General features: G+C 42.9%; 1 protein-coding gene across 3 annotated transcripts in view; it reads left to right on the forward strand.

Annotated features, from left to right (window-relative positions):
- NUDT15 (nudix hydrolase 15) overlaps positions 1–16,490 on the forward strand; it is a 49,877-nt gene extending 33,387 nt beyond the window's left edge. For 2 of the 3 annotated variants that reach the window (XM_056562100.1, XM_056562099.1), the window contains exons 2-4: positions 11,656–11,822; positions 14,302–14,498; positions 16,187–16,490. In XM_056562100.1, coding sequence (XP_056418075.1) covers positions 11,656–11,822; positions 14,302–14,498; positions 16,187–16,317 — 495 coding nt within the window. In that variant the 3' untranslated portion in view covers positions 16,318–16,490. Of the gene's footprint in view, positions 1–6,701; positions 6,840–11,655; positions 11,823–14,301; positions 14,499–16,186 lie in introns of those variants that run through there. The other variant, XM_056562098.1, reaches the window with a different exon arrangement.
- Positions 16,491–25,770: the final 9,280 nt, after the last annotated feature.

The following is a 25,770-nucleotide window of genomic DNA, read 5'->3' on the forward strand; positions in this document are numbered from 1 at the left end:
TCAGCAGAGAGAACTGTGGTCGTGATGTCATCATAGTTATATAGTTAGTACGGTCGAAAAAAGACATATGTCCATCAAGTTCAACCAGGGAATTGAAGGGTCGGGGTGTGGCACGATATTGGGGAAGGGATGGGATTTTATATTTCTTCATAAGCATTAATGTTATTTTGTTCCAGGAATGTATCTAATCCTGTTTTAAAGCTGTTAATTTTTCCTGCTGTGACCAGTTCCTGAGGTAGACTGTTCCATAAGTTCACAGTTTTCATGGAAAAGAAGGCGTGTCGCCCCTTGAGACTAAACTTTTTCTTCTCCAGACGGAGGGAGTGCCCCCTCGTCCTTTGGGGGGGTTTAACCTGAAACAGTTTTTCTCCATATTTTTTGTATGGGCCATTTATATACTTATATACGTTTATCATATTCCCCCCTTAACCCCTTCCGTTTTTGCACTTTCATTTTTTCCTCCTTACCTTTTAAAAATCATAACCCTTTAAATTTTCCACCTAAAAATCCATATTATGGCTTATTTTTTGCATCGCCAATTCTACTTTGCAGTGACATTAGTCATTTTACCCAAAAATGCACGGCGAAACGGAAAAAAAATCATTGTGCGACAAAATCAAAGAAAAAACGCCATTTTGTAACTTTTGGGGGCTTCCGTTTCTACGCAGTGAATATTTCTGTAAAAATTACACCTTATCATTAGTCTGTAGGTCCATACGGTTAAAATGATACCCTACTTATATAGGTTTGATTTTGTCGCACTTCTGGAAAAAATCATAACTACATGCAGGAAAATGTATACGTTTAAAAATGTCATCTTCTGACCCCTATAACTTTTTTATTTTTCCCCGTACAGGGCGGTATGAGGACTCATTTTTTGCGCCGTGATCTGAAGTTTTTATCGGTATGATTTTTGTTTTGATCAGACTTTTTGATCACTTTTTATTCATTTTTTAATGGTATAAAAAGTGACCAAGATACGCTTTTTTGGACTTTGGAATTTTTTTGGCGCGTACGCCATTGACCGTGTGGTTTAATTAATGATATATTTTTATAGTTCGGACATTTACGCACGCGGCGATACCACATATGTTTATTTTTATTTTTTTTACACTGTTTTATTTTTTTTATGGGAAAAGGGGGGTGATTCAAACTTTTATTAGGGAAGGAGTTAAATGACCTTTATTAACACTTTTTTTTTACATTTTTTTTGCAGTGTTATAGGTCCCATAGGGACCTATAACACTGCACACACTGATCTCTCATCCTGATCACAGGCGTGTATTCACACGCCTGTGATCAGTGTTATTGGCGCTTGACTGCTCCTGCCTGGATATCAGGCACGGAGCAGTCATTCGCCGATTGGACACCGAGGAGGCAGGTAAGGGCCCTCCCGGTGTCCTGTCAGCTGTTCGGGACGCCGCGATTACAACGCGGCGGTCCCGAACAGCCCGACTGAGCAGCCGGGTCACTTTCGCTTTAGAAGCGGCGGTCAGCTTTGACCGCCGCTTCTAAAGGTTTAATACCGCACATCGCCGCGGGGTATTAGCCGCGGGTCCCGGCCGTTGATGAGCGCCGGGACCGACGCGATATGATGCGGGATCGCGGCGCGATCCCGCTTCATATCGCGGGAGTCGGCGCAGGACGTAAATATGCGTCCTGCGTCATTAAGGGGTTAAACGTCTCTTCTCAAGACTAAACAATTGTAACTCCTTTAATCGCTCCTCATAGCTAAGATGTTCCATGCCCCATATTAGTTTAGTCGCGCGTCTCTGCACCCTTTCCAAATCCGCAGTGTCCCTTTTATGAACAGGCGACCAAAATTGAACAGCATATTCCAGATGAGGCCGTACCAATGCTTTATGAAGGGGGAGTATTATGTCCCTGTCCCTTGAGTCCATGCCTCTTTTGATACATGACAATATTCTGCCTGCTTTGGAAGCAGCAGCCTGACATTGCATGCTATTCTGTAGTCTGTGATCTACAAGTACACCCAGATCCTTCTCTACCAGTGACTCTGACAGTTTAATCCCCCCTAAGACATACGACGCATGCAGGTTATTAGTACCCAGATGCATAACTTTACATTTATCCACATTGAACCTCATTTGCCACAGAGCATTCCAAAAAAAAAAATAATTTCCTCTGTAGTATTCAGCAGCTAATAAGTACAGGAAGGATAAAGATTTTTTAATAGAAGTAATTTACAAATATGTTTAACTTTCTGCCACCAGTTGATTTAAAAGAAAAAAGGTTTTCACCGGAGTACCCCTTTAAGTCATTGGAGCAATGATAAAATGACCTGATAAATAATTTCATCCAGCAAACAGGTCGCCTATTACTGGAAAATTGGTTTCAAATCCAGTATAATGTTCATTTCCTAGTGTTTACCCAGGTGCGTTTTCCATTTTCTCAGGTTAATGAAAAGTTAGCTCACACTATCACATTTATTGAAGTAGCTTAGCATAATAATAGGACGGAAAACCTACATTCTGCTGTGGACTGAGGCCAGGGAACATATAAATCACAATATTTTTCTGTATTTATGGAAAATATCCCATGGTGTGAGAAGGAAACAAAAAAGACAAAGGTGATCTGGCCCAAATGGTCTGTACTGGGCAAGTACCAGGGAACATGAAGTTACCAGAGCTTCTGGTCCCATTGGGCCCCTCCCCCTTGGGATTAGACACTTATTCCCTATCCTCTGAATAAGGGATACATCTCTTTACCCCCAGATTCCATTTAAAATGGAAGCTATATTGGTCTCTTTAGCTGTGTCCCATCTTGGCCAGAGTGAGTAGGTCCTGCTGAGGCGTCTTGTCATGGAAGCAGAGAGAAGTGGTGATCAGCCAGGGACCGAAAGTCAGTAGAATGTGTTATCACAATCTCACTTTTTTTTTTTTTAAAGACACTACATATGTATTCAGAGATGTTTTGATTCACTTACAGCAATCAAAGTTCTTGAAAATCATAGGGGCACTGGATGTAAGTGAACAGATGACCTCAGGACTCATTTTTATCACTGGAGAGATGTGTCATGAAATTTTACGCTGCGGATCTGCCAACGATGGACCCCTACAGTGTGTCTCAGATGTGCCTGCTCAGAGTGGCAATCTACCGCAACGAGCAGACACACTGCTGCCATATGCGAGTGGCCGTGCACATGCACAGTATACTCGCACACGTCGCGGCTGCTCTCGGCCTATCTCAGGAAGCAGGGGGAGTGGCCGCGATGTGCGCACATAGCAGTGTGTCTGCTCGTATAGGCGGATTGCACATCTGAGACATACTGTAGGGGTCCATCATCGGCGTATCCGCAGCTTAAAATACGCTGTGGATAGGCCCGTGTGAACGAGCCCTTAAGAGATATCCCCATCTTGTTGGGGGTCCGACCACTTGGCAATGTTCAGAGGCCCCATAGACAATGAATGAAGCAATGCGAGCATGTGCGGTGCACTCGATTTATTTCCAGGAACATTCTACTTCCTTTCTAAGGATCAGTGGATAGGGAATAACATCCTGAGAAGGGAATATTCCTTTAATTCCATACAAACCAAGTGCAACTAGAAGGCTGGAATTCCACTTGTGTTTCTTTTTTTTTTTTTGGGGGAAAATGCAAAAAAAAGCCAATTCTGCCACATGGTGTTTTTTTGGCCCAAAAAAACACTGCGGCTAGATGTTAGCTATAAATCAATGAAAAAACGCAAAATTATTTTTCCACTTTGCATTTTTCAGTTTGGTGTATTTTATTTATTTTTTTTTAAAAATCCTTTTGGCGTTTTTTCACTCTTTTTCTGCTCCTTGGCTGTTTTTCAAAATCGCAGCATGTTGAGCCTTTGGCGTTTTCTTCCCCTGAAATCATGGCGTTTTTCTCCCATAGAAGTCTATGGGAGTAAAAAAACGCCAAGAAAAACTCCATGTGGTGTTTTTGCAGGCGGTTTTCATTCTTTTTTGGACTTAAGCGATCAAAAAAAGTAGTGGAGATACCTTTTCTTAATAAAATTTCGTAGGGTACCATTAAAAAAAAAATATGAAAAAGATACAGTAGTGATGGAAAAAATTGTATTTAACGAAATGTATCTTTTTTATAACAACATTTTTATTAATTTTTAAACAGGGATCAATTTATGTGGGCGGTTAAAGCACTAAAAATGTAGCCAATAAAAATGTAGTGTGTGTTTTTCACTTTTTATTCTTTATTTTTTAGGTAGTACTACTCCTCCCAGCATGGAACACACTGTTCCATGATGGGAGTAGTAGTACCTGTACTAATTGACAGATCGCCCCGGGTCCGTTGCGATCCTCCTGTATAATGTATAGATGCGATGGATGCTCTTCTATGGTCCCCTGCACTGACGTATATATACATCTATTCATATTTCCCGCAGAGAGCTGTGATTGGCCTGATGGTTCCAGCCAATCACAGCTCTCTGCAGGAGATATGAATAAGTGAATATATACGTCAGTGCAGAGGACCATAGAAGAGCGTCCGTCGCATCTATACATTATACAGGAGGATCACGGGAGTGACATCCGCTGTGATCTTTCCTTAACTGCAGGTACTACTGCTCCCAAAATGGAGCGCACTCTGCTCCATGCTGGGAGCTGTAGTACCTGCATTAATAGATTGCAACAGGTGTCAGAAGTTGCACTTGCTGCGATCTGTCTATTAATGCAGGTACTACAGCTCCCAGCATGGAGCAGAGTGTGCTCCATGTTGGGAGTAGTAGTACCTGCAGTTAAGGACAGATCACAGCAGGTGTCACTCCTGACACTTGATGCGATTGTCCTTTCTATTGCAGAGATGCGGAACGGCTTTCTCCTGTGCTCCGCATCTCTGCACTATACTCCGGCCTGCCACTAACTCATTCATTCATATTTTCTTCTGAGAGCTGTGATTGGCTGCAACCTTCCGACCAATCCCCACTCTGGGCTGAAAATATGAATGAGGGATGTTCTATTCACATCACTGGCCGGAGTACAGAGCAGAGAAGAGAGTGCGTTGTAGAGCCGCTCCAAATATCTGCAACAGATAGGACAAAAGCATCGGGCGTTATGTCTATTAGTACAGGTACTACTACTCCCATCATGGAACAGTATATTTCCTGCTGGGAGTAGTAGTACTACCTAAAAAAAAAGTGAAACACACATACACACACTTTATAAAAAATGTATTTTAAATACATTTTTTCCCATCCCTACTGCATTCTTTTTTTTTTTTTTTTTTTTTTTGGTACCCAACTAATTTAGAAAAAAACGCTAAAAAGGGCAAAAATGCAATTTTTTACTCAAATGCAAAAACACCAGAAAAAACGTTAGATGCAGGAAATTGCACTGGCGTTTTTTCTGGAATCCTAGGAATCTTGTGTGTGAAAAATGCTACAGAGAAAGTAGTTTGAAGGATTTGTGAAATTTACATACAGCTAAATGTTAAATATCAGTGTTTTCCAAGCATTGTGTCTCCAAGCTGTTTTTGAGCAGTGTATAACTCCCAGCAGGCCTAGACAGCCAAAGGAGTTGTAGTTTTGCAACAGTTGGAGGCACATTGGGATAAGGGATAAATCGCTGATCAACTGCTGGGACCCCTACTGATCCCAAGGCTTGAGGTCACATGTCCTCCCAATGACTGGAGAGGCAGTACTCAAAAGCTCCTTAAAGGGGTACTCTGGTGGAAAACTTTTTTTTTAATCAACTGGTGCCAGAAAGTTAAACAGATTTGCAAATTACTTCTATTAAAAAATCTTAATCCTTCCAGTACTTATTAGCTGCTGAATACTGCAGAGATAATTCTTCTCTTTTTGGCACACAGAGCTCTCTGCTGACATCACGAGCACAGTGCTCTCTGCTGACACCTCTGTCCATTTTAAGAACTGTCCAGAGTAGGAGAAAATCCCCATAGCAAACATATGCCGCTCTGGACAGTTCCTAAAATGGACAGAGGTGTCAGCAGAGAGCACTGTGGTCATGATGTCAGCAGAGAGCTCTGTGTTCCAAAAAGAAAAGAATTTCCCTTGTAATATTCAGCAGCTAATAAGTACTGGAAGGATTAAGATTTTTTTAATAGAAGTCATTTACAAATCTGTTTAACTTTCTGGCACCAGTTGATTTAAAAAAAAAAAAAAAGTTTTTCAGCAGAGTACCCCTTTAAAGAATGGACACATCCATGCAGACTACTGCCACATTCATTTGAAAGGCGTTTGTGCTCCGTTCTGGGGATTGGTGAGGGTCCCAGAGATTGGACCCCCACTGACCAGCTTGTTATACTATAGCCTGTGGATAGGGGAGATTTTAATAATGAAAATACCCCTTTAAGATTCAACAGTTTTTCCCGACACTCTTGAATAGTCTGGAGCATGGCTTGTACCCTACAAAATGTATTTGATCTATGCCAGGTTAATGTCGGGCAGGGCTCAGTAGTTGCCCTGTGATGAATACAGATGGACTGCTGGTGGTACAAGAATATTAATAAATGCACCCAAATGATATCACTATATATAACAGTGTTTTCCAAACAGGGTGTCTCCAGCTGTTGCAAAACTACAACTCCCAGCATGCCCGGACAGCCTTCGGCTGTCCGGGCATGCTGGGAGTTGTAGTTTTGCAACAGCTGGAGACACCCTGGTTGGGAAACACTGCGCAAGATGCATTCTGTATCTGCAGCTGCAATAATAGACCCTTATTCTTCCTAGATACATGACATCCCCTATCTGTACACTGGGGGGCGCTCTGTGCTTCTAGTGATGTCACACGCACCGCCCCCTAGAGCCGGAAGAGCGCTGTGCAGCCCATTGCCCCGGTTTGTGTTCACTGGAGTCTATGGGGTGAGATCCGTAGTGCAGGTAGGTGGTTTCTCGGGTTTCATTCATTTGTAGTTTCTGCAGGATGAGTCCAGTATTCACACCTGACTGTACCGCTTATAGATCGCATCCACTGGGGTCCGTAAGGGCTTGTTCACACAACAGATGGAACATCCTGACCTATATCTGACATGTGAGGATCTGATGTTACCTTTCCTATTGATCTTAATGGGAGAATCAATGCAGAAAAGTCACCTGCAAAAATCTGCAATGTGGATTCTAAAAATCACCACAGATTTTTCAGCATATTGTGGAATTAACCATTAAAGTGTACCTGTCACCAACAAAAACATTTTGTGTGTATGTATGTATATATATATATATATATATATATATATACATTGATTAAAAAATGTGTATATTTTTGGGCGAAAAAATGCTGTCCCTGTGTGTGTCTATAAGGAGTCCAAATACAGGAGGGTAGGACATGCAGGGCTCAGTGCAGACTCCTGGCTTGTCAATCACTCTGATGTGTGAGCCCATAGCATGTCACAGAGTCTCACTGTACAGAGCCCTGTTTGTCCTCAGTGTACAGAGCCCCGCCTATCCTCCATGTACAGAGCCCCGCGTGTCCTCAGTGTACAGAGCCCCGCCTATCCTCCATGTACAGAGCCCTGCTTGTCCTCAGTGTACAGAGCCCTGCCTATCCTCCATGTACAGAGCCCCGCGTGTCCTCAGTGTACAGAGCCCCGCGTGTCCTCAGTGTACAGAGCCCTGCTTGTCCTCAGTGTACAGAGCCCTGCTTGTCCTCAGTGTACAGAGCCCTGCTTGTCCTCAGTGTACAGAGCCCTGCTTGTCCTCAGTGTACAGAGCCCTGCTTGTCCTCAGTGTACAGAGCCCTGCCTATCCTCCATGTACAGAGCCCTGCTTGTCCTCAGTGTACAGAGCCCCGCCTGTCCTCCATGTACAGAGCCCCGCGTGTCCTCAGTGTACAGAGCCCTGCGTGTCCTCAGTGTACAGAGCCCCGCGTGTCCTCAGTGTACAGAGCCCTGCCTATCCTGAGTGTACAGAGCCCTGCTTGTCCTCAGTGTACAGAGCCCTGCCTATCCTCCATGTACAGAGCCCCGCCTGTCCTGGGTGCACAGAGCCCCGCCTGTCCTGGGTGCACTGAGCCCCTGCTTGTCTACCCACACTTCCTGTATTTGGACTTCTCATAGAGACACAAACAATATTTGAAGGGACAAAAATATACATATTTTTTTAACCAATATATATTACAAATATACATAAAATGGTATTATCTACATTATATAAAAAGTTTTTGTTGATAACAGGTACACATTAAAGACAATAGGATTTGGTTTTTCACACATTTGGATGCAGAAACCTATACAGTCGTTACAGTTTTTGCTGTGTGAACAAAAAGTACTATATGACACATTTTTGCATAGCCCTGGTTATGGGTTAGTATTATTGTAACATCCAAGATGTTTAAAGTGATTTAGGCCCCTTCCACACTACCGTTGTGACGGCCGGTGGGGCCGCAGGGGAGAATAGCAGGAGAAAAAATACTGCTTGCGTCATCTTTTTCTCCCGCTACTCTCGCTCAAAAACAGCGGTGCCCGACGGAGCCCATTGATTATAATGGGGTTCATCGGGACCCGCTGTTGCCCGTTGCGCACCGTCAGAATGACGGCCGTCAAACTCAAAAAACGTCCGTTCTTGACGGGGTTATAATACCACAAATATTTGTTTATTTTCATGTATATTATTTTATTTAAAAAATGGGAAAGGAGCATTATTTAAACTTTTTTTTAGAGCTAGCTGGCTATGTTTTATCCTGCACTCAGATCCTGCAGTTAACTCTGATTGCGACATCTAAAGGGTTATTGCCGGACATCTTTCCCGATCATTGATGACCGGCATTAGCCATGGGTTCTGGCTGCATGGGGACCCACCAAATATGAAGCATGCTTAGCTGCTAAGCACGCTTTATACAGCGGGACTAGGACATATATGTACACCCGATGTCCCCATAGGGTTAAAGAGGATTGAGATGTCTATGATGGGTCATGCATATTTAGTGTGCGGGGACATGTATTGAGCACCTGCAACGCTCAAACAGCAGGATCCCGTGAGAGGAGCAGCAGTGAACATGCACGCTGCTGTTCCATTCAACACAATGGGCCTCATGAGGACTGCCGAGTATAGCACTTGGCTATCTTCATCAGGGTACACTAGTACTGTACTCAACTATCTTCATCAGGATATACTAGTGCTGTGCTCAATTATCTTCATCAGGATACACTAGTGCTGTACTCAATTATCTTCATCAGGATACACTAGTGCTGTACTCAGAGATCTTCATCAGGATACACTAGTACTGTACTCAATTATCTTCATCAGGATACACTAGTGCTGTACTCAATTATCTTCATCAGGATACACTAGTGCTGTACTCAATTATCTTCATCAGGATACACTAGTGCTGTACTCAGAGATCTTCATCAGGATACACTGGTACTGTACTCAACTATCTTCATCAGGATACACTAGTGCTGTTCTCAACTATCTTCATCAGGATACACTAGTGCTGTACTCAACTATCTTCATCAGGATACACTAGTGCTGTACTCAACTATCTTCATCAGGATACACTAGTGCTGTACTCAATTATCTTCATCAGGATACACTAGTGCTGTACTCAATTATCTTCATCAGGATACACTAGTGCTGTACTCAATTATCTTCATCAGGATACACTAGTGCTGTACTCTGAGATCTTCATCAGGATACACTAGTGCTGTACTCAACTATCTTCATCAGGATACACTAGTACTGTACTCAGATATCTTCATCAGGATACACTAGTGCTGTACTCAGATATCTTCATCAGGATACACTAGTACTGTACTCAGATATCTTCATCAGGATACACTAGTGCTGTACTCGGATATTTTTATCAGGATACACTAGTACTGTCTCAGATATCTTCATCTGGATACACTAGTACTGTACTCTGCTATCTTCATCAGGATGCACTAGTGCTGTACTCAATTATCTTCATCAGGATACACTAGTACTGTACTCAGATATCTTCATCAGGATACACTAGTGCTGTACTCAATTATCTTCATCAGGATACACTAGTACTGTACTCAGATATCTTCATCAGGATACACTAGTACTGTACTCAGATATCTTCATCAGGATACACTAGTGCTGTACTCGGATATTTTCATCAGGATACACTAGTACTGTCTCAGATATCTTCATCTGGATACACTAGTACTGTACTCTGCTATCTTCATCAGGGTGCACTAGTACTGTCTCAGCTATCTTCATCAGGATTCACTAGCACTGTACTCAGCTATCTTCATCAGGATACACTAGTACTGTACTCCGCTATTTTCATCAGGATACACTAGTGCTGTACTCAGCTATCTTTATCAGGATACACTAGTACTGTACTCTGCTATCTTCATCAGGATACACTAGTGCTGTACTCAGCTATTTTCATCAGGAGACACTAGTACTGTACTCAAGAGATCTTCATCAGGATACACTAAAGCTGAACTCAGATCTTCATCAGGATACACTAGTACTGTACTCAGATCTTCATCAGGGTACACTAGTGCTGTACTCAGCTATCTTCATCAGGAGACACTAGTACTGTACTCAAGAGATCTTCATCAGGATCCACTAAAGCTGAACTCAGATCTTCATCAGGATACACTAGTACTGTACTCAGAGATCTTCATCAGGGTACACTAGTGCTGTACTCAGCTATCTTCATCAGGGTACACTAGTGCTGTACTCAGCTATCTTTATCAGGATACACTAGTACTGTACTCTGCTATCTTCATCAGGGTACACTAGTGCTGTTCTCAGCTATCTTCATCTGGATACACTAGTGCTGTACTCCGCTATCTTCATCAGGATACACTAGTGCTGTACTCTGCTATCTTCATCAGGATACACTAGTGCTGTACTCTGCTATCTTCATCAGGATACACTAGTGCTGTACTCTGCTATCTTCATCAGGATACACTAGTGCTGTACTCAGCTATCTTCATCAGGATACACTAGTACTGTACTCAGAGATCTTCATCAGGGTACACTAGTGCTGTACTCAGCTATCTTCATCAGGGTACACTAGTGCTGTACTCAGCTATCTTCATCATGGTACACTAGTGCTGTACTCAGCTATCTTCATCAGGGTACACTAGTGCTGTACTCAGCTATCTTCATCAGGGTACACTAGTGCTGTACTCAGCTATCTTCATCAGGATACACTAGTGCTGTACTCAGCTATCTTCATCAGGATACACTAGTGCTGTACTCAGCTATCTTCATCAGGATACACACACAGTTTTTGACACCTTCCAGGTTGGGGAGGTTTATAGCAGAACACCACTGCAACTAGTGATTGGCTGAACAGGCAGGTCCTGCTCCAACTCCTCAATCTGTAAGGTGGCAAAAACTGTGAGCATTGGGGGCCCGGTAGTGCTTGGCACCAGTGTAGGTTAAGTATGGCTTGTTTCTTATTTTTGTCTAATGCCCAGCAACATATAATTTTTTTTATTTTCTCTGGAATATCGTTTATTGCCTAATATTTCTAAAGGTCTTTGAAGTGGCTTACTGGGCTATGACATAAAGTGGTTTTCTTTAGGATTGGCTATCAATATGAAATCTGTGGGGGTCTGACTCACAACCACTCATCTGCTTGAGTGCTACGGCCTTCTCGTTGCTTACCATGCACATGGTGTTGTAGTTGGATGAACCATTTATTACTTTTGCTCCAGGACTCAATATACACTCGCAGTATCACATTCACATTTGTTTTTATGTTATACAGATGCGGACAATGTCGGGGCCAGCAGCAAATGGTAGACCCGGAGTAGGAGTTGGAGTTGTGGTTACACACCCGTCCCATCCTGGCTGTGTTTTACTTGGGCAAAGGAAGGCAAAAGGCTCTCCAGGGGCAGGCATGTATCAGCTTCCAGGAGGACACCTAGAGTTTGGGTATGATTGATTTGTTTTCTTTAGAAAGACATTAGCAAATATCCTAAAGTTTACAGGAGCTCGGAGTTTTTTGTAGCCTATCTCTTGCTTTTTTTTTTTGTTCTTTATACTGAGGAATAGCACTATTTATGGACATCACATCCCTTTTATATGTGACATTTCTTTACCAGTTTTCACTTTAGCTAGTAGGTGGAGCCTAGCCTCTATGATGTTTTGCTTACACTACACAATCACAGAAGAAAAGATCCTGCTCCCCATCCCTGTAGTACATTCTCAGAAGCAGCAGAATGGAGGGCATTATAGAGCAGTACTAAGCAGAGTAAGCTGGAAATCAAGTATTGGGGTTTTCAGCAGTTTCTGTCTCACACTGCCTCTCCCCCTCCACATTTCATAGACTTCTAATTAATGTGATTTTGGCAGAACCTCCTGAGCCTCCCACAGTGCTAGTTCAGATTTCAGGGGGAGGGGAATATAGCGTGTTAGATTTCAAGTGCCTGATCCTTTTGTTCTCTGGGACACAAGCCACCACTAGAGGTGTCTGAAAGCGGCTTTCTTCCCTCTTCCCATTCAGAACACATGCTTGCTCAGCAGAGACAGCTGTCAGTTGAATGTGCATGTGTCTTAGGTGTATGGTCAGCTTAAAGCGCAACTGTCATGAAATATTAGTGCAATAACCTGCACACAGCCTTTGTACTGTGTGCAGGTGTTGTGTTCAGCAATTATTTTACTTCATGTTTGCAGGCTTTCATGACTCTAAAAAGTGCTTTTAATCAAAGCCACTGACTGTCGGATAGGCGTGGTGCGAGGTACGCGATGCCCCACCGCCACCACGCCCACCCACACGCCCACTTTGTATCTCAGTGCTGGGACCGCTGTGTGATTGACACACAGGTCCCAGCGCATGCGCCCTTCAACTAATGTAACGTGGGCGATGCTGCGTGTCATCCAGCAAGCGCTCACTCCTGCCGCCGTCGTCCTCCTCAGTGCGCCTGCGCAGGGCTAGGTGCAGAGAGCGCGGGAGCGAGGGCTCGCTGGAGGAGCGAGCGCTTGCTGGATGACACGCAGCAGCGCGCACGTTACATTAGGTGAAGGACGCATGCACTGGGACCTTTGTGTCAATCACACAGCGGTCCCAGCACTGAGATACAAAGTGGGTGTGTGGGTGGGCGTGGCGGTGGCGGGGCATCCCGTACGTCGCACCACGCCTATCCGACCATCAGTGGCTTTGATTAAAAGCACTTTTTAGCGTCATGAAAGCCTGCAAATATGAGGTAAAATAATTGCTGTACACAACACCTGCACACAGTACAAAGGCTCTGTGCAGGTTATTACACTAAAATGTCATGACAGTTGTGCTTTAAAGGAAATACACTTGGTTATTAGTAGAGATGAGCGAATTTACAGTAAATTCGATTCGTCACAAACTTCTCGGCTCGGCAGTTGATGCCTTAACCTGCATAAATTAGTTCAGCTTTCAGGTGCTCCGGTGGGCTGGAAAAGGTGGATACAGTCCTAGGAAAGAGTCTCCTAGGACTGTATCCACCTTTTCCAGCCCACGGGAGCACCTGAAAGCTGAACTCATTGATGCAGGATAAGTCATCAACTGCCGAGCCGAGAAGTTCATGACGAATCAAATTTACTGTAAGTTAGCTCATCTCTAGTTATTAGTGTGGGTCAACAGGAGACCGATGAGGGGTTAAAGGAGTAGTCTAGTGCAGACTATTCCAACTCCATTGTGCCCAGAGCGCCGCTACAGCTGATCGGTCCTCCGGTCCTGTCTTCTGCCTTCTTCCTGTGTACAGATCGTCACACGGCGGTCAGCCTGTCACCTGCCAAGATGGGACATCGCTGCGGCTGGTGATAGGCTGAGCACCGTGCACTGATCTGTGCACAGGAAGAAGGCAGAAGACCGGACCGGAGGACCGATCAGCTGTAGCGGTGCTCCGGGGGAACGCAGGAAGGTTAGTGAAAGTTTGTTTTAATTTTTTTCAGCCCGGGCACAACTGAGTTGGAATAGTCTGCACTAGAGTACTCCTTTAAATACGTACCTGCACTCCGGAGATCTGTCCCTCCGAAGATTGTCCTCCATCTTCAGTGAAATGCGCGCCGGAGGTGGGCCCGCCGGCTCAATTTGAATATTCAGTGTCGCGGGTCACATGACCCATGGCAATGACTATGCATATTGAGCCGGTGGGCCCACCTCCAGCAAGCAATTCACTGATTGGAAGAAGATCTTTGCAGGGACAGATCTCCGGAGTGCAGGTACGTATTTAACCCTTTAACCTTTCACCGGTCTCCTGTTAACCCACACTATAACCCAGTGTATTGGATTTAGTGTGGCTGAACAGATGACCGGTTTACTTTAAGAGTCTTTTTTGCTCGGTAGTCAAGCCTCTGGCAGTACTCTGCCTCTGTTAACCATTTATAGCCATTGCTCGATCTTTATCATGTTATGTTCTTTTTCTGTGGTGTTGTGCAGTGAAAGCTGGGAGGAATGCTCTGAGCGGGAGACTCTAGAAGAAGCTGGACTTCACCTGAAGAATGTCCGCTTTGCTTCAGTGGTGAATTCAATTAGTATTGAACATAATTATCATTATATAACCATCATAATGAAGGGAGAAGTAGACCTGAACTATCCATCGGAACCTACCAACCTAGAGCCTGAAAAAAATGAAGGTACCCTCATTCTTTTATAGACCAGGGTGCCTCCAGCTGTGGCAAAACTACAACTCCCAGCATGCCCGGACAGCCGAAGGCTGTCCGGGCATGCTGGGAGTTGTAGTTTTGCCACACTAGTTGGAAAACACTGTTATAGACTGTTATGATCCATATATTTTTAAATTATAGACCAGTACACACTGCTGATGCATGGTATCGCTATGTAGCACCCTATTCTCTAAAATAGTGTTTCCCAATCGGGGTGACTCCAGCTGTTGTAAAACTACAACTCCCAGCATGTATGGACAGCTAAAGGGCACCCTTGTTGGGAAACACTGCACTAGAACTATGGGAGAATACCGTAATGAATATAGCAATATTTTTTCCCTCTGTGATTCCTATGCATGTTATGATACAAAACGAATCTTCAATACAGCCAGAGGGGTAACTTGTAGCTTCTGGGCCCGATGGTTCACTAGGCCCCCATGTGCCAATTATAATACTGGTCTCTTATGGGACAGATGTGCTTTGAGGCCCCCTTAGGAACCAGGGCCCCGGCGCGACTGCTACCTCTGCACCCCCTATAGCTACCCCCCTGAATAAAGCCATGTGCATGAAGTCTTGGGGTGCGTTCACACGGCCCTCTGTCTGCCGTTTTTTTTTTATCCCCGTTTCAGTTCCGTTCTTGCTGTAAACAAGTTTTAAAAAAAAATCTCATTCATGTCAATGGGATTTTTTTACAATCCGTTTACATCCGTTTGTACCCTTCTGCACTAATTTTCGTTTTTTTGACGCCAGAAAAAATGGCACGTGCAGTATTTTTTCTTCCGTCAAAAATGGAAGAAAAAAAAACGATACAGTAAATTTAACTTTGAAGTCTATGGAATACGGATGAGCCTTTAATGTCATCCGTTTGCATCCGTTTTTTGATCCGTTTTTACTTCTGAGCACGCGCAGAACAAAAAAAAATTTTTTGGGGTTTATTAACTGAACAATAACAATCCGTTATTGTTCTTTTTTTTTTTTAAAGTCCGTTTTTATTTCTGACTGGAGAAGAACGGGACGGGTCTAGACGACCGTGTGAACGCAGCCTTAACTCAGTTAGCGTGCATTCACACCATGTTTTTGCAATACAGTTCCCGTATCAGGTTTTTGTTGAAAAACTGATTCCTCAAAACCGGACTAAACTGTATCAAAACGTGTGTACAAATTTTAACCCGTATACAGTTAAAAACCGTATACGGTTTTAAAAAATGATGTCCGGTTGCATCCGTTTTATAAGAAAAAAATGTATACGTTTTTAACTTTTGACTCCATTATGAATAAAGTTTCACTTGATTGATTGAAATTCCAAGAAAAAAAACTGTGCAAAGTCAAAAACCGGATGGAACCGTACGCACATACAGTTTTGTACAGTTCCCATGTTAAAGAAAAAAACGTATATAGTTTAATACAGTTTTTCACCCTGACCAAAAACCGTGGTAGACTACGGTTTTGGGTACAGGAAAAAAACTGACAAAGCCTTACAGGATGCAAAACGGACTAAACCGGATGATGCATCTTTTGGTATACGGTTTTCAATGGAGAGTCAATGCATACGGTTTTCACATTGAAAATGTATATGGGAACTGTATTGATACATAAAGAACTTAAGAACTATTGATACATAAAGGTCATTTGGCAACTTTTTTACTTTTATCTTTTAGGCTGGAATTGGGTCAAGTGGGAAGAATTTCCCCCAAGTGACCAACTCTTCTGGGCCTTATGTTGCTTGAGAAAACAAGGATATAATCCTTTCAGTGATGATTTTGAACATCTTCATCCAATACAGAAATGAACCTGTTTTATCGGTAGTTATTTTATGCATTTGCGTTAATGTACAAATTATTTATCTGTCTGAACATGAATGTGAGGCTTTGAGAATATCTGCTTTTTAAATGTTAAGGAGTGTAAGGAAGTGTAATGTAATGCATTAAAAAGAATATTTTTTAATAAACAGCACAAACAAACTATGCTGCATATCCGGCATGATACCTTTACCATGTTTTGTACCCAGCTGCCCTGTGCTTGCCCCTTTCTTAAAGGGGTAGGCCACTGGCCAGTGTTCCTGCTGCGTTCAGAACATTTAGTTCCAAACGCTGTGCGCGCGATGCGGGGGTGTGGTCTGACGGCATGAGGGGGCGTGGCCAACCCCTGCATTCGCACAGCGTTTGGAACTAAATGTTCTGAACGCAGCCGGAACAGTGGCCAGTGGAATACCCTTTTAACAAAACAAAACAAAAAAAAAAAAGTAAAATCTGACTTAAAGCAAGAGGTCACGGAGTTCCCATCTCAGTTACTCCCTCCCATTTTGTGCCCGTTTGGTTCTTTTCTTTTTGCGACGAACAACCCCAAAACAGGTCAGGGCACAACTGACTCCAACAGGTCCAGAAGGATCCCATTGACTTGACTGGGGTCCATCAGGGATCCGGTAGTTTACCGGATAAAAAAAAATAGTGCATGCACTATATACTTCTCTGGTAAACTCTCCCATTGTTATGCCGGACTATCCACTATCTGACTCCAGTCGGCTCATTCAAATGAATGAGATGCAGGTCGGGTCCTGCTGGGGTACGAGAGTGCCCGATTTTCACTCTCCCCATCCGGTGACCATGTGTTCAAAATGTAGTGTGAACCCAGCCTTAGATTGGTATTTCCGAGGAAAAAATGTATTCATATCAACTGGTGCCGGAAAGTTATACAGATTTGTACATTACTTCTATTTAAAAAATCTTAATCTGTCCAGTACTTATCAGCTGCTGTATGCTCCAGCAGAAGTTGTGTAGTTCTTTTCAGTCTGACCACGGTGCTCTCTGCTGCCACCTCTGTTTGTGTCAGGAACTGTACAGAGCAGGAGTAAAGGCCCATCATAGCAAACCTCTTCTTCTTCAGACAATTCCTGACACGGACAGAGGTGTCAGCAGAGAGCACTGTGGTAAGATTGGGGAAAAACTACACAACTTCATCTGGAGCATACAGCAGCTGAACAGTACTGGAAGGCCAAAGATTTTTAAATAAAAGTAATTTACAAACTTTCTGGCACCAGTTGATTTAAAAACATTTTCTTTCCTCCGGAGTACCCCTTTAGGAGTCTTTTATGACAGTAGTAAAGTAAAGCAAAACATATATAAATTGGGTCTCATGGTAATTGTTTTGACCTACAAAATAAAGATAACCATTTCTACCATAAAGTGTACTGACGAAAAAGAGAGACACACACACCCCTCCCCGAAAGAAGTGGCATGTTTTTTTATATTTCAATGTTACCCAATTTGACCCATTTTTTTTTGTTTTGTTGTGCTATAGACCTTGCTATTACAATATAAAATTGGTCCCACATTATACAAGCCCTTATATGGGTCTGTAGATGAAAACCTTAAAGGTGTACTCCACTGTCCAGTGTTTGGAACAGCGGAGTACCCCTTATCTGTATGCCTCAAGATAAAATATATGGCAACTATATACGGACATTAATTCCCACTACAATTTACACCAGTTTCTTATAGCAATTTTTAGTAAATGTGTCATGTATGGAAGGCGATGCCCTCATCCAACAAGCCCCACCCACCAACTGGCGCCACAAAGCTGTATGATGTCACAGACACTTCACAGCTAGTACAGAATGCCGTGAGTCCTGAGCTGTAACCTCATCCATTGTGTGCACTGTGGGGATAACCGTGCTGCTTCGGGGGCAGGACCAAAACCAGGAGGAAAATGGTGACCGGCAGACCTCTCCATAGTAACACCAGACCAGGAGGAAGAAAGGCCCGGGGAAGGGCAGAAGGGCAAATGGTGGAGCGTAACTAAGGGGCGGGGCTTACCAGGAGTGTAGGCGGAGTTTAGCGGTGGAAAGGACAAGGTTCATCAGTGAAGGAAAGAAACCAGATGAGTATACCAATGTGATATCTGTAGTGTCAGTGATACATGGATTGGAGGGAGATTGTGCAGAAGAGCAGTTGCCCATAGCAACAAAACAGATCGCTTCTTCACTTTAAAAAAGGCCTCTGACCCCTGATTAGTTATTATGGGAAACTTCTCATTGCTCTTCTACACAAGGTTTAATAAATCTCCTTTTCTGTGTCTACTGCATGAGTAATATATACACCGTGAGCTGTGTGTGCTATGTGTCTAACGTAGTAATAAGATCAGAGTGTAAGTAGAGTGGGTAATAACATGTATCCAGTACGGTTGTGTTATATGTGGTGTATATATCCAGTACGGTTGTGTTATATGTGGTGTATATCCAGTACGGTTGTGTTATATGTGGTGTATATCCAGTACGGTTGTGTTATATGTGGTATATATCCAGTACAGTTGTGTTATATGTGGTGTATATATCCAGTACGGTTGTGTTATATGTGGTATATATCCAGTATGGTTATATTATATGTGGTATATATCCAGTACGGTTGTGTTGTATGTGGTGTATATCCAGTATTGTTGTGTTATATGTGGTGTATATCCAGTACGGTTGTGTTATATGTGGTATATATCCAGTACGGTTGTGTTATATGTGGTATATATCCAGTATGGTTGTGTTATATGTGGTATATATCCAGTACAGTTGTGTTATATGTGGTATTTATCCAGTACGGTTGTGTTATATGTGGTATATATCCAGTACGGTTGTGTTATATGTGGTATATATCCAGTACGGTTGTGTTATATGTGGTATATATCCAGTACGGTTGTGTTATATGTGGTGTATATCCAGTACGGTTGTGTTATATGTGGTGTATATCCAGTACAGTTGTGTTATATGTGGTATTTATCCAGTACGGTTGTGTTATATGTGGTATATATCCAGTACGGTTGTGTTATATGTGGTATATATCCAGTATGGTTGTGTTATATGTGGTATATATCCAGTACGGTTGTGTTATATGTGGTGTATATCCAGTACGGTTGTGTTATATGTGGTGTATATCCAGTACGGTTGTGTTATATGTGGTATATATCCAGTATGGTTGTGTTATATGTGTTGTATATATCCAGTCAGTTGTGTTATATGTGGTGTATATATCCAGTACAGTTGTGTTATATGTGGTATATATCCAGTACGGTTGTGTTATATGTGGTGTATATATCCAGTACGGTTGTGTTATATGTGGTATATATCCAGTATGGTTGTGTTATATGTGGTATATATCCAGTACGGTTGTATTATATGTGGTAAATATCCAGTACGGTTGTGTTATATGTGGTATATATCCAGTACGGTTGTGTTATATGTGGTATATATCCAGTACGGTTGTGTTATATGTGGTGTATATATCCAGTACGGTAATATTATATGTGGTAAATATCCAGTACGGTTGTGTTATATGTGGTATATATCCAGTACGGTTGTGTTATATGTGGTATATATCCAGTACGGTTGTGTTATATGTGGTATATATCCAGTACGGTTGTGTTATATGTGGTATATATCCAGTACGGTTGTGTTATATGTGGTATATATCCAGTACGGTTGTGCTATATGTGGTGTATATCCAGTACGGTTGTGTTATATGTGGTGTATATCCAGTACGGTTGTGTTATATGTGGTGTATATCCAGTACGGTTGTGTTATATGTGGTGTATATCCAGTACGGTTGTGTTATATGTGGTGTATATCCAGTACGGTTGTGTTATATGTGGTAAATATCCAGTACGGTTGTGTTATATGTGGTATATATCCAGTACGGTTGTGCTATATGTGGTGTATATCCAGTACGGTTGTGTTATATGTGGTGTATATCCAGTACGGTTGTGTTATATGTGGTGTGTATCCAGTACGGTTGTGTTATATGTGGTATGTATCCAGTATGGTTGTGTTATATGTGGTATATATCCAGTACGGTTGTGTTATGTGGTATATATCCAGTACGGTTGTGTTTATATGTGGTATATATCCAGTATGGTTGTGTTATATGTGGTATATATCCAGTACGGTTGTGTTATGTGGTATATATCCAGTACGGTTGTGTTATATGTGGTATATATCCAGTACGGTTGTGTTATATGTGGTATATATCCAGTACGGTTGTGTTATATGTGGTGTGTATCCAGTACGGTTGTGTTATATGTGGTATGTATCCAGTATGGTTGTGTTATATGTGGTATATATCCAGTACGGTTGTGTTATGTGGTATATATCCAGTACGGTTGTGTTTATATGTGGTATATATCCAGTATGGTTGTGTTATATGTGGTATATATCCAGTACGGTTGTGTTATGTGGTATATATCCAGTACGGTTGTGTTTATATGTGGTATATATCCAGTATGGTTGTGGCATATGCAGTACATGTCTATTATGTTTAGGCACATGCAGTGTATATATCCAGAATGGTTGTGGCACATGGAATATGTGTCCAGTATGTAGTTATATGTGCTATATGTCCTATATGGTTGTGGCACATGCAGTACCTGTCTAGTATGTTAGTGGCAATGCGGGACTTGTCCAGTATGGTTGTGGCACATGCAATATTTTTAGTGTGTCCAATGTACAGTACATTGCTGTATCTGCTGGATAGATTGTACTCTCAGAAGTGACCTACAAAAGCTCTTAGGAGTGTTGTGTCTGCAAGTAACAATAATGCGGTGCAACTGTCTTTCACTAGAGCGTAAGCCCTTTAAGCAGTGCCTCCCTTGCATAATAAAGCGGTGTGTCTGCTGGTTAGAATTTACACTCTCAAGAGTGACACAACTACCTTTCACTAGTGCATAATCTTTTTAGTGCAGTGCATCCACTGTGTGTCTGCTTTAGCATGTACGCTCTCAAAAGTGACGTTTCTGAAGGTCATTGGAGTGTGTCCACTGTACAGTGTAGTCTTGTCTGTTTAATAGAATGCGCACTCTCAGGAGTGGCGTAAGTGCCTTTTAATAAGGCATAAGGTCTTAGGAGGACAGCGTCCCCTATGCAACAGGCCGTGTGTATACTGGTTAGAATTTACGGTCTCAAGTGGCGTAATTGCTTTTCTCTAGAGCGTAAGCTCTTAGGAGCAGTGTGGCCACTATACAATGGTGTGGTGTGTGCTAGATAGAATGTACACTTTCAAAGGTGTAGCAACTGCCTTTTAATAGAGCTCTTTGGAGCAGTACGTACCTTGTGCAATAGGGCGGTATGTCTTTACATGCTAAAGAATGGCGCAACTGACTTTCACTTGTGCAATAGAGCGGTGTGTTTGCTGGTTAAATTGTACGTTCTCAAACATTTCACACCTGCAGGTCATTGGGGCAAAAGCTCGTAGGAGCAGTGTGCCTGCTGTATACAGTGAACACTGTCAGGAGTGGTGCAACTTCAATTCAATAGGGTATAAGGTCTTAAAAGCAGTGTGTCCACTATGTAAGGGACGTGACTGCTTTTTAATAGAGCATAAGCTCTTCGGAGCAGTGTATCCACTGTGCAATAGATTGGTGTGTCTGGTAAATAAGATACACTCTAAAGCAGGGGTCTCAAACTGGTGGCCCTCCAGATGTTGCAAAACTTCAACTCCCAGCATGCCCTGACATGCCCAGACATTTGCAGCAGCTTACGGCTGTCGGTAGTGCTAGGCGATATACTGGTTCATACCGAATACCCTTTTTTTTTTATTCTGTACTATTGAATTTTTCCTATACCGCAATACCGGTAGGGCCCCTCCCCATTGGAATGAATGAATTGTTAGCCGCAGCGCTGTCCCCCTCATCGGGGAACTAATCATATGTGACCTGCAGGCGCTATTCCCTCCCGTCCTCCCGTGAGCTGCCGGCGCTTTAAATGAATGAGTTGCGTGCCGCAGCGCTGGAAATGATTAATGAAGGACATCTGTACTGATTAATTTTACATATTCCTGTGCCCGGGATGCAAAAATAAACAAAATAAACTTTGACTCTCCTTCCTACATTCCCCCGTTGCTCCGGTATCGGCCTCACTGTTCTCTGCTGCAATCTTCATGCTGCTTTCTGGGGACGCCACAGATCCGTCAGCGTATCACTGGCCACAGCGATGTCCCGCCTCGGCCGGTGATAGGCTGAGAGCACTGTCATGTAAGGAGCCGGCCAGCTCCTTACATGACAGTGCTCTCAGCCTATCACCGACCGAGGTGGGACATTGCTGCAGCCGGTGATACGCTGATGGCTCTGTGAGGTTCCCGTCCCCAAGAAGCAGCATGAAGATTGCAGCAGAGAACAGTGAGGCCGATACCGGGGGAACGTAGGAAGGGGAGTCAGTTTATTTTTGCAGCCCGGGCACAGGAATATGTTTGTAAAATGAATCAGTACAGATGTCCTTTATTAATCATTTCCAGCGCTGCAGCATGCAACTCATTCATTAAAAGTGCCGACGACTCACAGGAGGACGGGGGGAGCAGCACCTGCAGGTCACATATTAGTTCCCCGATATGGGGGACAGCGCTGTGGCTGATAATTCATTTGGGGGGGGGGGGGTTAGAGAAGCAGAGCGGTTAAATACCGTGGAACCGCCATAAGTTACAAAAATACTGTGATATGCATTTTTTGTCATACTGCCCTGCACTAGCTGTTGGGAATGCTGGGAGTTGAAGTTTTGCAACATCTGGAGGGCCACCAGTTTCAGACCCCTGCTCTAAACGGTGGTGCAACTGTGTTTCAACAGAGCAGTTTGTCCACTGTGCAGGGAAGTGATATGTCTGCTGTTGAATATACACTCTTGGGAGTGGTGCAGCTGCCTTTTCATAGATCGTAAGCTTTGAGGAGCAGTGTGTCCAATGTACAGTATACTGGTGTATCTGCTGGATCGATTGTACACTCTCATAAGTGACACTTCTACAGGTCATTGGAGCAAAAGCTCTTAGAAGTGTGTCTGCTGTTTAGAATGTTCACTCTCAGGAGTGGCGCAACTGCTTTTCAAAAGGGTGTAAGCTCTTAGGAGCAGTGTGTCCACTGTGCAATAGGCCAGGGTTTCTGCTGGTTAGAATAGACACTCTATTGTGACTGCTTTTCTATAGTGTGTATGCTCTTAGAAGCAGTGTGTCTGCTAGTTAGAATGTTTGCTCTTATAAGTGACGCATCTGCTGTTAATTGGAGCAAAATCTCTTAGGAGCAGTGTGTCTGCTGGATAGTAGTAGTGAAAGGGCATTTTAATAGAGCATAAACTCTTAGAAGCAGTGTGTGAATGTAGAATAGAATGGTATCTGCTGGTTAGAATGTACCTTCTTAAAGGTGACTCTCCGGCAGGTTATTGAACTGAAAGCTATCCAGGGTTCAGTGTACACTCTCTTTCAATAGGGTGTAAGATCTTAGGAACAGTGCGTCCACTATGCAATTGAGCAGTGTCTGCTGGAAGGGCTGCACACACACATGTGACATGACTGCTTTTCAACAGAACGTAAGCTCATAGCAGCACTGCATGCACTGTGTAAGAGAGTGGCGGCATGTCTGCTAGATAAAATGTACACGCTAAGGAGTGGCGCAACTGCATTTTAATAAAAAAAAAAAGTGATTGAACTGTACCAAAGAGTTGTTTGCCTGTTGGTATTTTATTTTTGTCTGTACATTAAGCGTAAGCTTTCAGTCACTGAGTGTGTTTAATATTAGGTTTTGGAGCAAGATGCATGACATTCTTATTTTATTTTACAGAGTCTGTTTTCTTAAAGGGGTACTCCACTGCTCAGTGTTTGGAACAAACTGTTCTGAACACTGGAGCCGGGAGCTTGTGATGTCATAGCCCCACCCCCTCAATGCAAGTCTATTGGAGGGGGCGTGTCACAAATGCCACACACCCTCCCATAGACTTGCATTGAGGGGGTGGGGCTATGATGTCACAAGCTCCCGGGGCAAGTGTTCGGAACAGTTTGTTCCAAATGCTGAGCAGCGGAGTACCCCTTTAAAGCTGAAAATGTAACATATATACAAGCTACATGCAGCAGGTAAGCTGTGTATCCGCTCACCACAGAGCAGGGGCCTTCGCCTTCCTCTGGATCTTTAGATCCAATGGCTCGCAACTCAGGACAATGCTGGACTGGTCTGCATGACCATCTCTATGAGGTTCCTCATTGCTATTTTAATAAACGTTAAATTTTAAAAATTATGTCTTTTTGTGTCTTAATTTATTCTCAATGGGGGAGATTTAGCAAAACCTGTGCAGAGGAAAAGTTGCTGAGTTGTCTATAGCAACCAATCAGATCTCTTCTTTCATTTTGCAGAAGCATTTTCAAAAATGAAAGAAGCGATCTGATTGGTTGCTATGGTCAACTGGTCAGATTTTTCTCTGCACTGGTTTTGATAAGTCTCCCCCAATATGATCAGAGTGATCGCTTCCACTTAATGTTCCAGAAGTAGAACTAGATATGGCCACGGATCTAGTACAGAATGGCCCTCATTTACTATTGCAAACTCAACATGTTTTGTCGGGTTGTGTGCCAGATTGTTGCATTGCATCAGAAATTCTGTCAGCACCAGATTTTGCGCCAAAATTGAAAAACCCCAGACTAACTCTCCATTTTGCGGGAAAAACAAAAGGGGTGTGTTCCCGACATTTTCACAAAAACCAAACATTTACTAAGGTTTCCACATAAAATGTGGTGGATTTGAGCTGAAGAAAACCCTACAGATCAGAACATGTGTTTAAAAAAAAAAAAAAAAAAAAAGTGTAGGGAAGTGGAAAATATAGGGAAACCTTAGTAAATACTGTGGAAAATAAATTGTAGGGAATTAAAACCCACAAAGAAACCTACACAACACTCTAAGTAAATAAGGGCCAAAATGTATTATCTTCTATACAAATGGCGGCAGCCACTGTGGCATCAGGAACTACAGTTCAGTGAAGTTGAGTTCAACCGAAGTTGAGTTGTTCTTTTCTGTCTAAGTGCTCTCTGATGACACGTGTCTCGGGAACCGCCCTGTTTAGAAGCAAATCCCCATAGCAAACCTCTTCTACTCTGTGCAGTTCCCGAGACAAGCAGAGATGTCAGCAGAGAACACTGTTTCCTGACAGAAAAGAACAACTCAACTTCAGCAGCTGATAATTATTGGAAGGATTAAGATTTTTTTAATAGAATTAATCTACAAATCTGTTTAACTTCCTAGAGCCAGTTGATATATAAAATAGTTTTTTCCTGGAATACCCCTTTAACATTGTAGATTTAAATGCTGCTGCAGCTCTCTCTAAGGCAGGGTTTCTAAACCAATGTGTCTCCTGCTGTTGTAAAACCACAACTCCCAGCATGCCCGGACAGCCTTTGGCTGTGCGGGCATGCTGGGAGATGTGGTTTTTCAACAGCTGGAGGCACACTGGTTGGAAACAGAT

This window comes from Hyla sarda, chromosome 2 (assembly GCF_029499605.1).
Source record: "Hyla sarda isolate aHylSar1 chromosome 2, aHylSar1.hap1, whole genome shotgun sequence".
NCBI lineage: Eukaryota > Metazoa > Chordata > Amphibia > Anura > Hylidae > Hyla > Hyla sarda.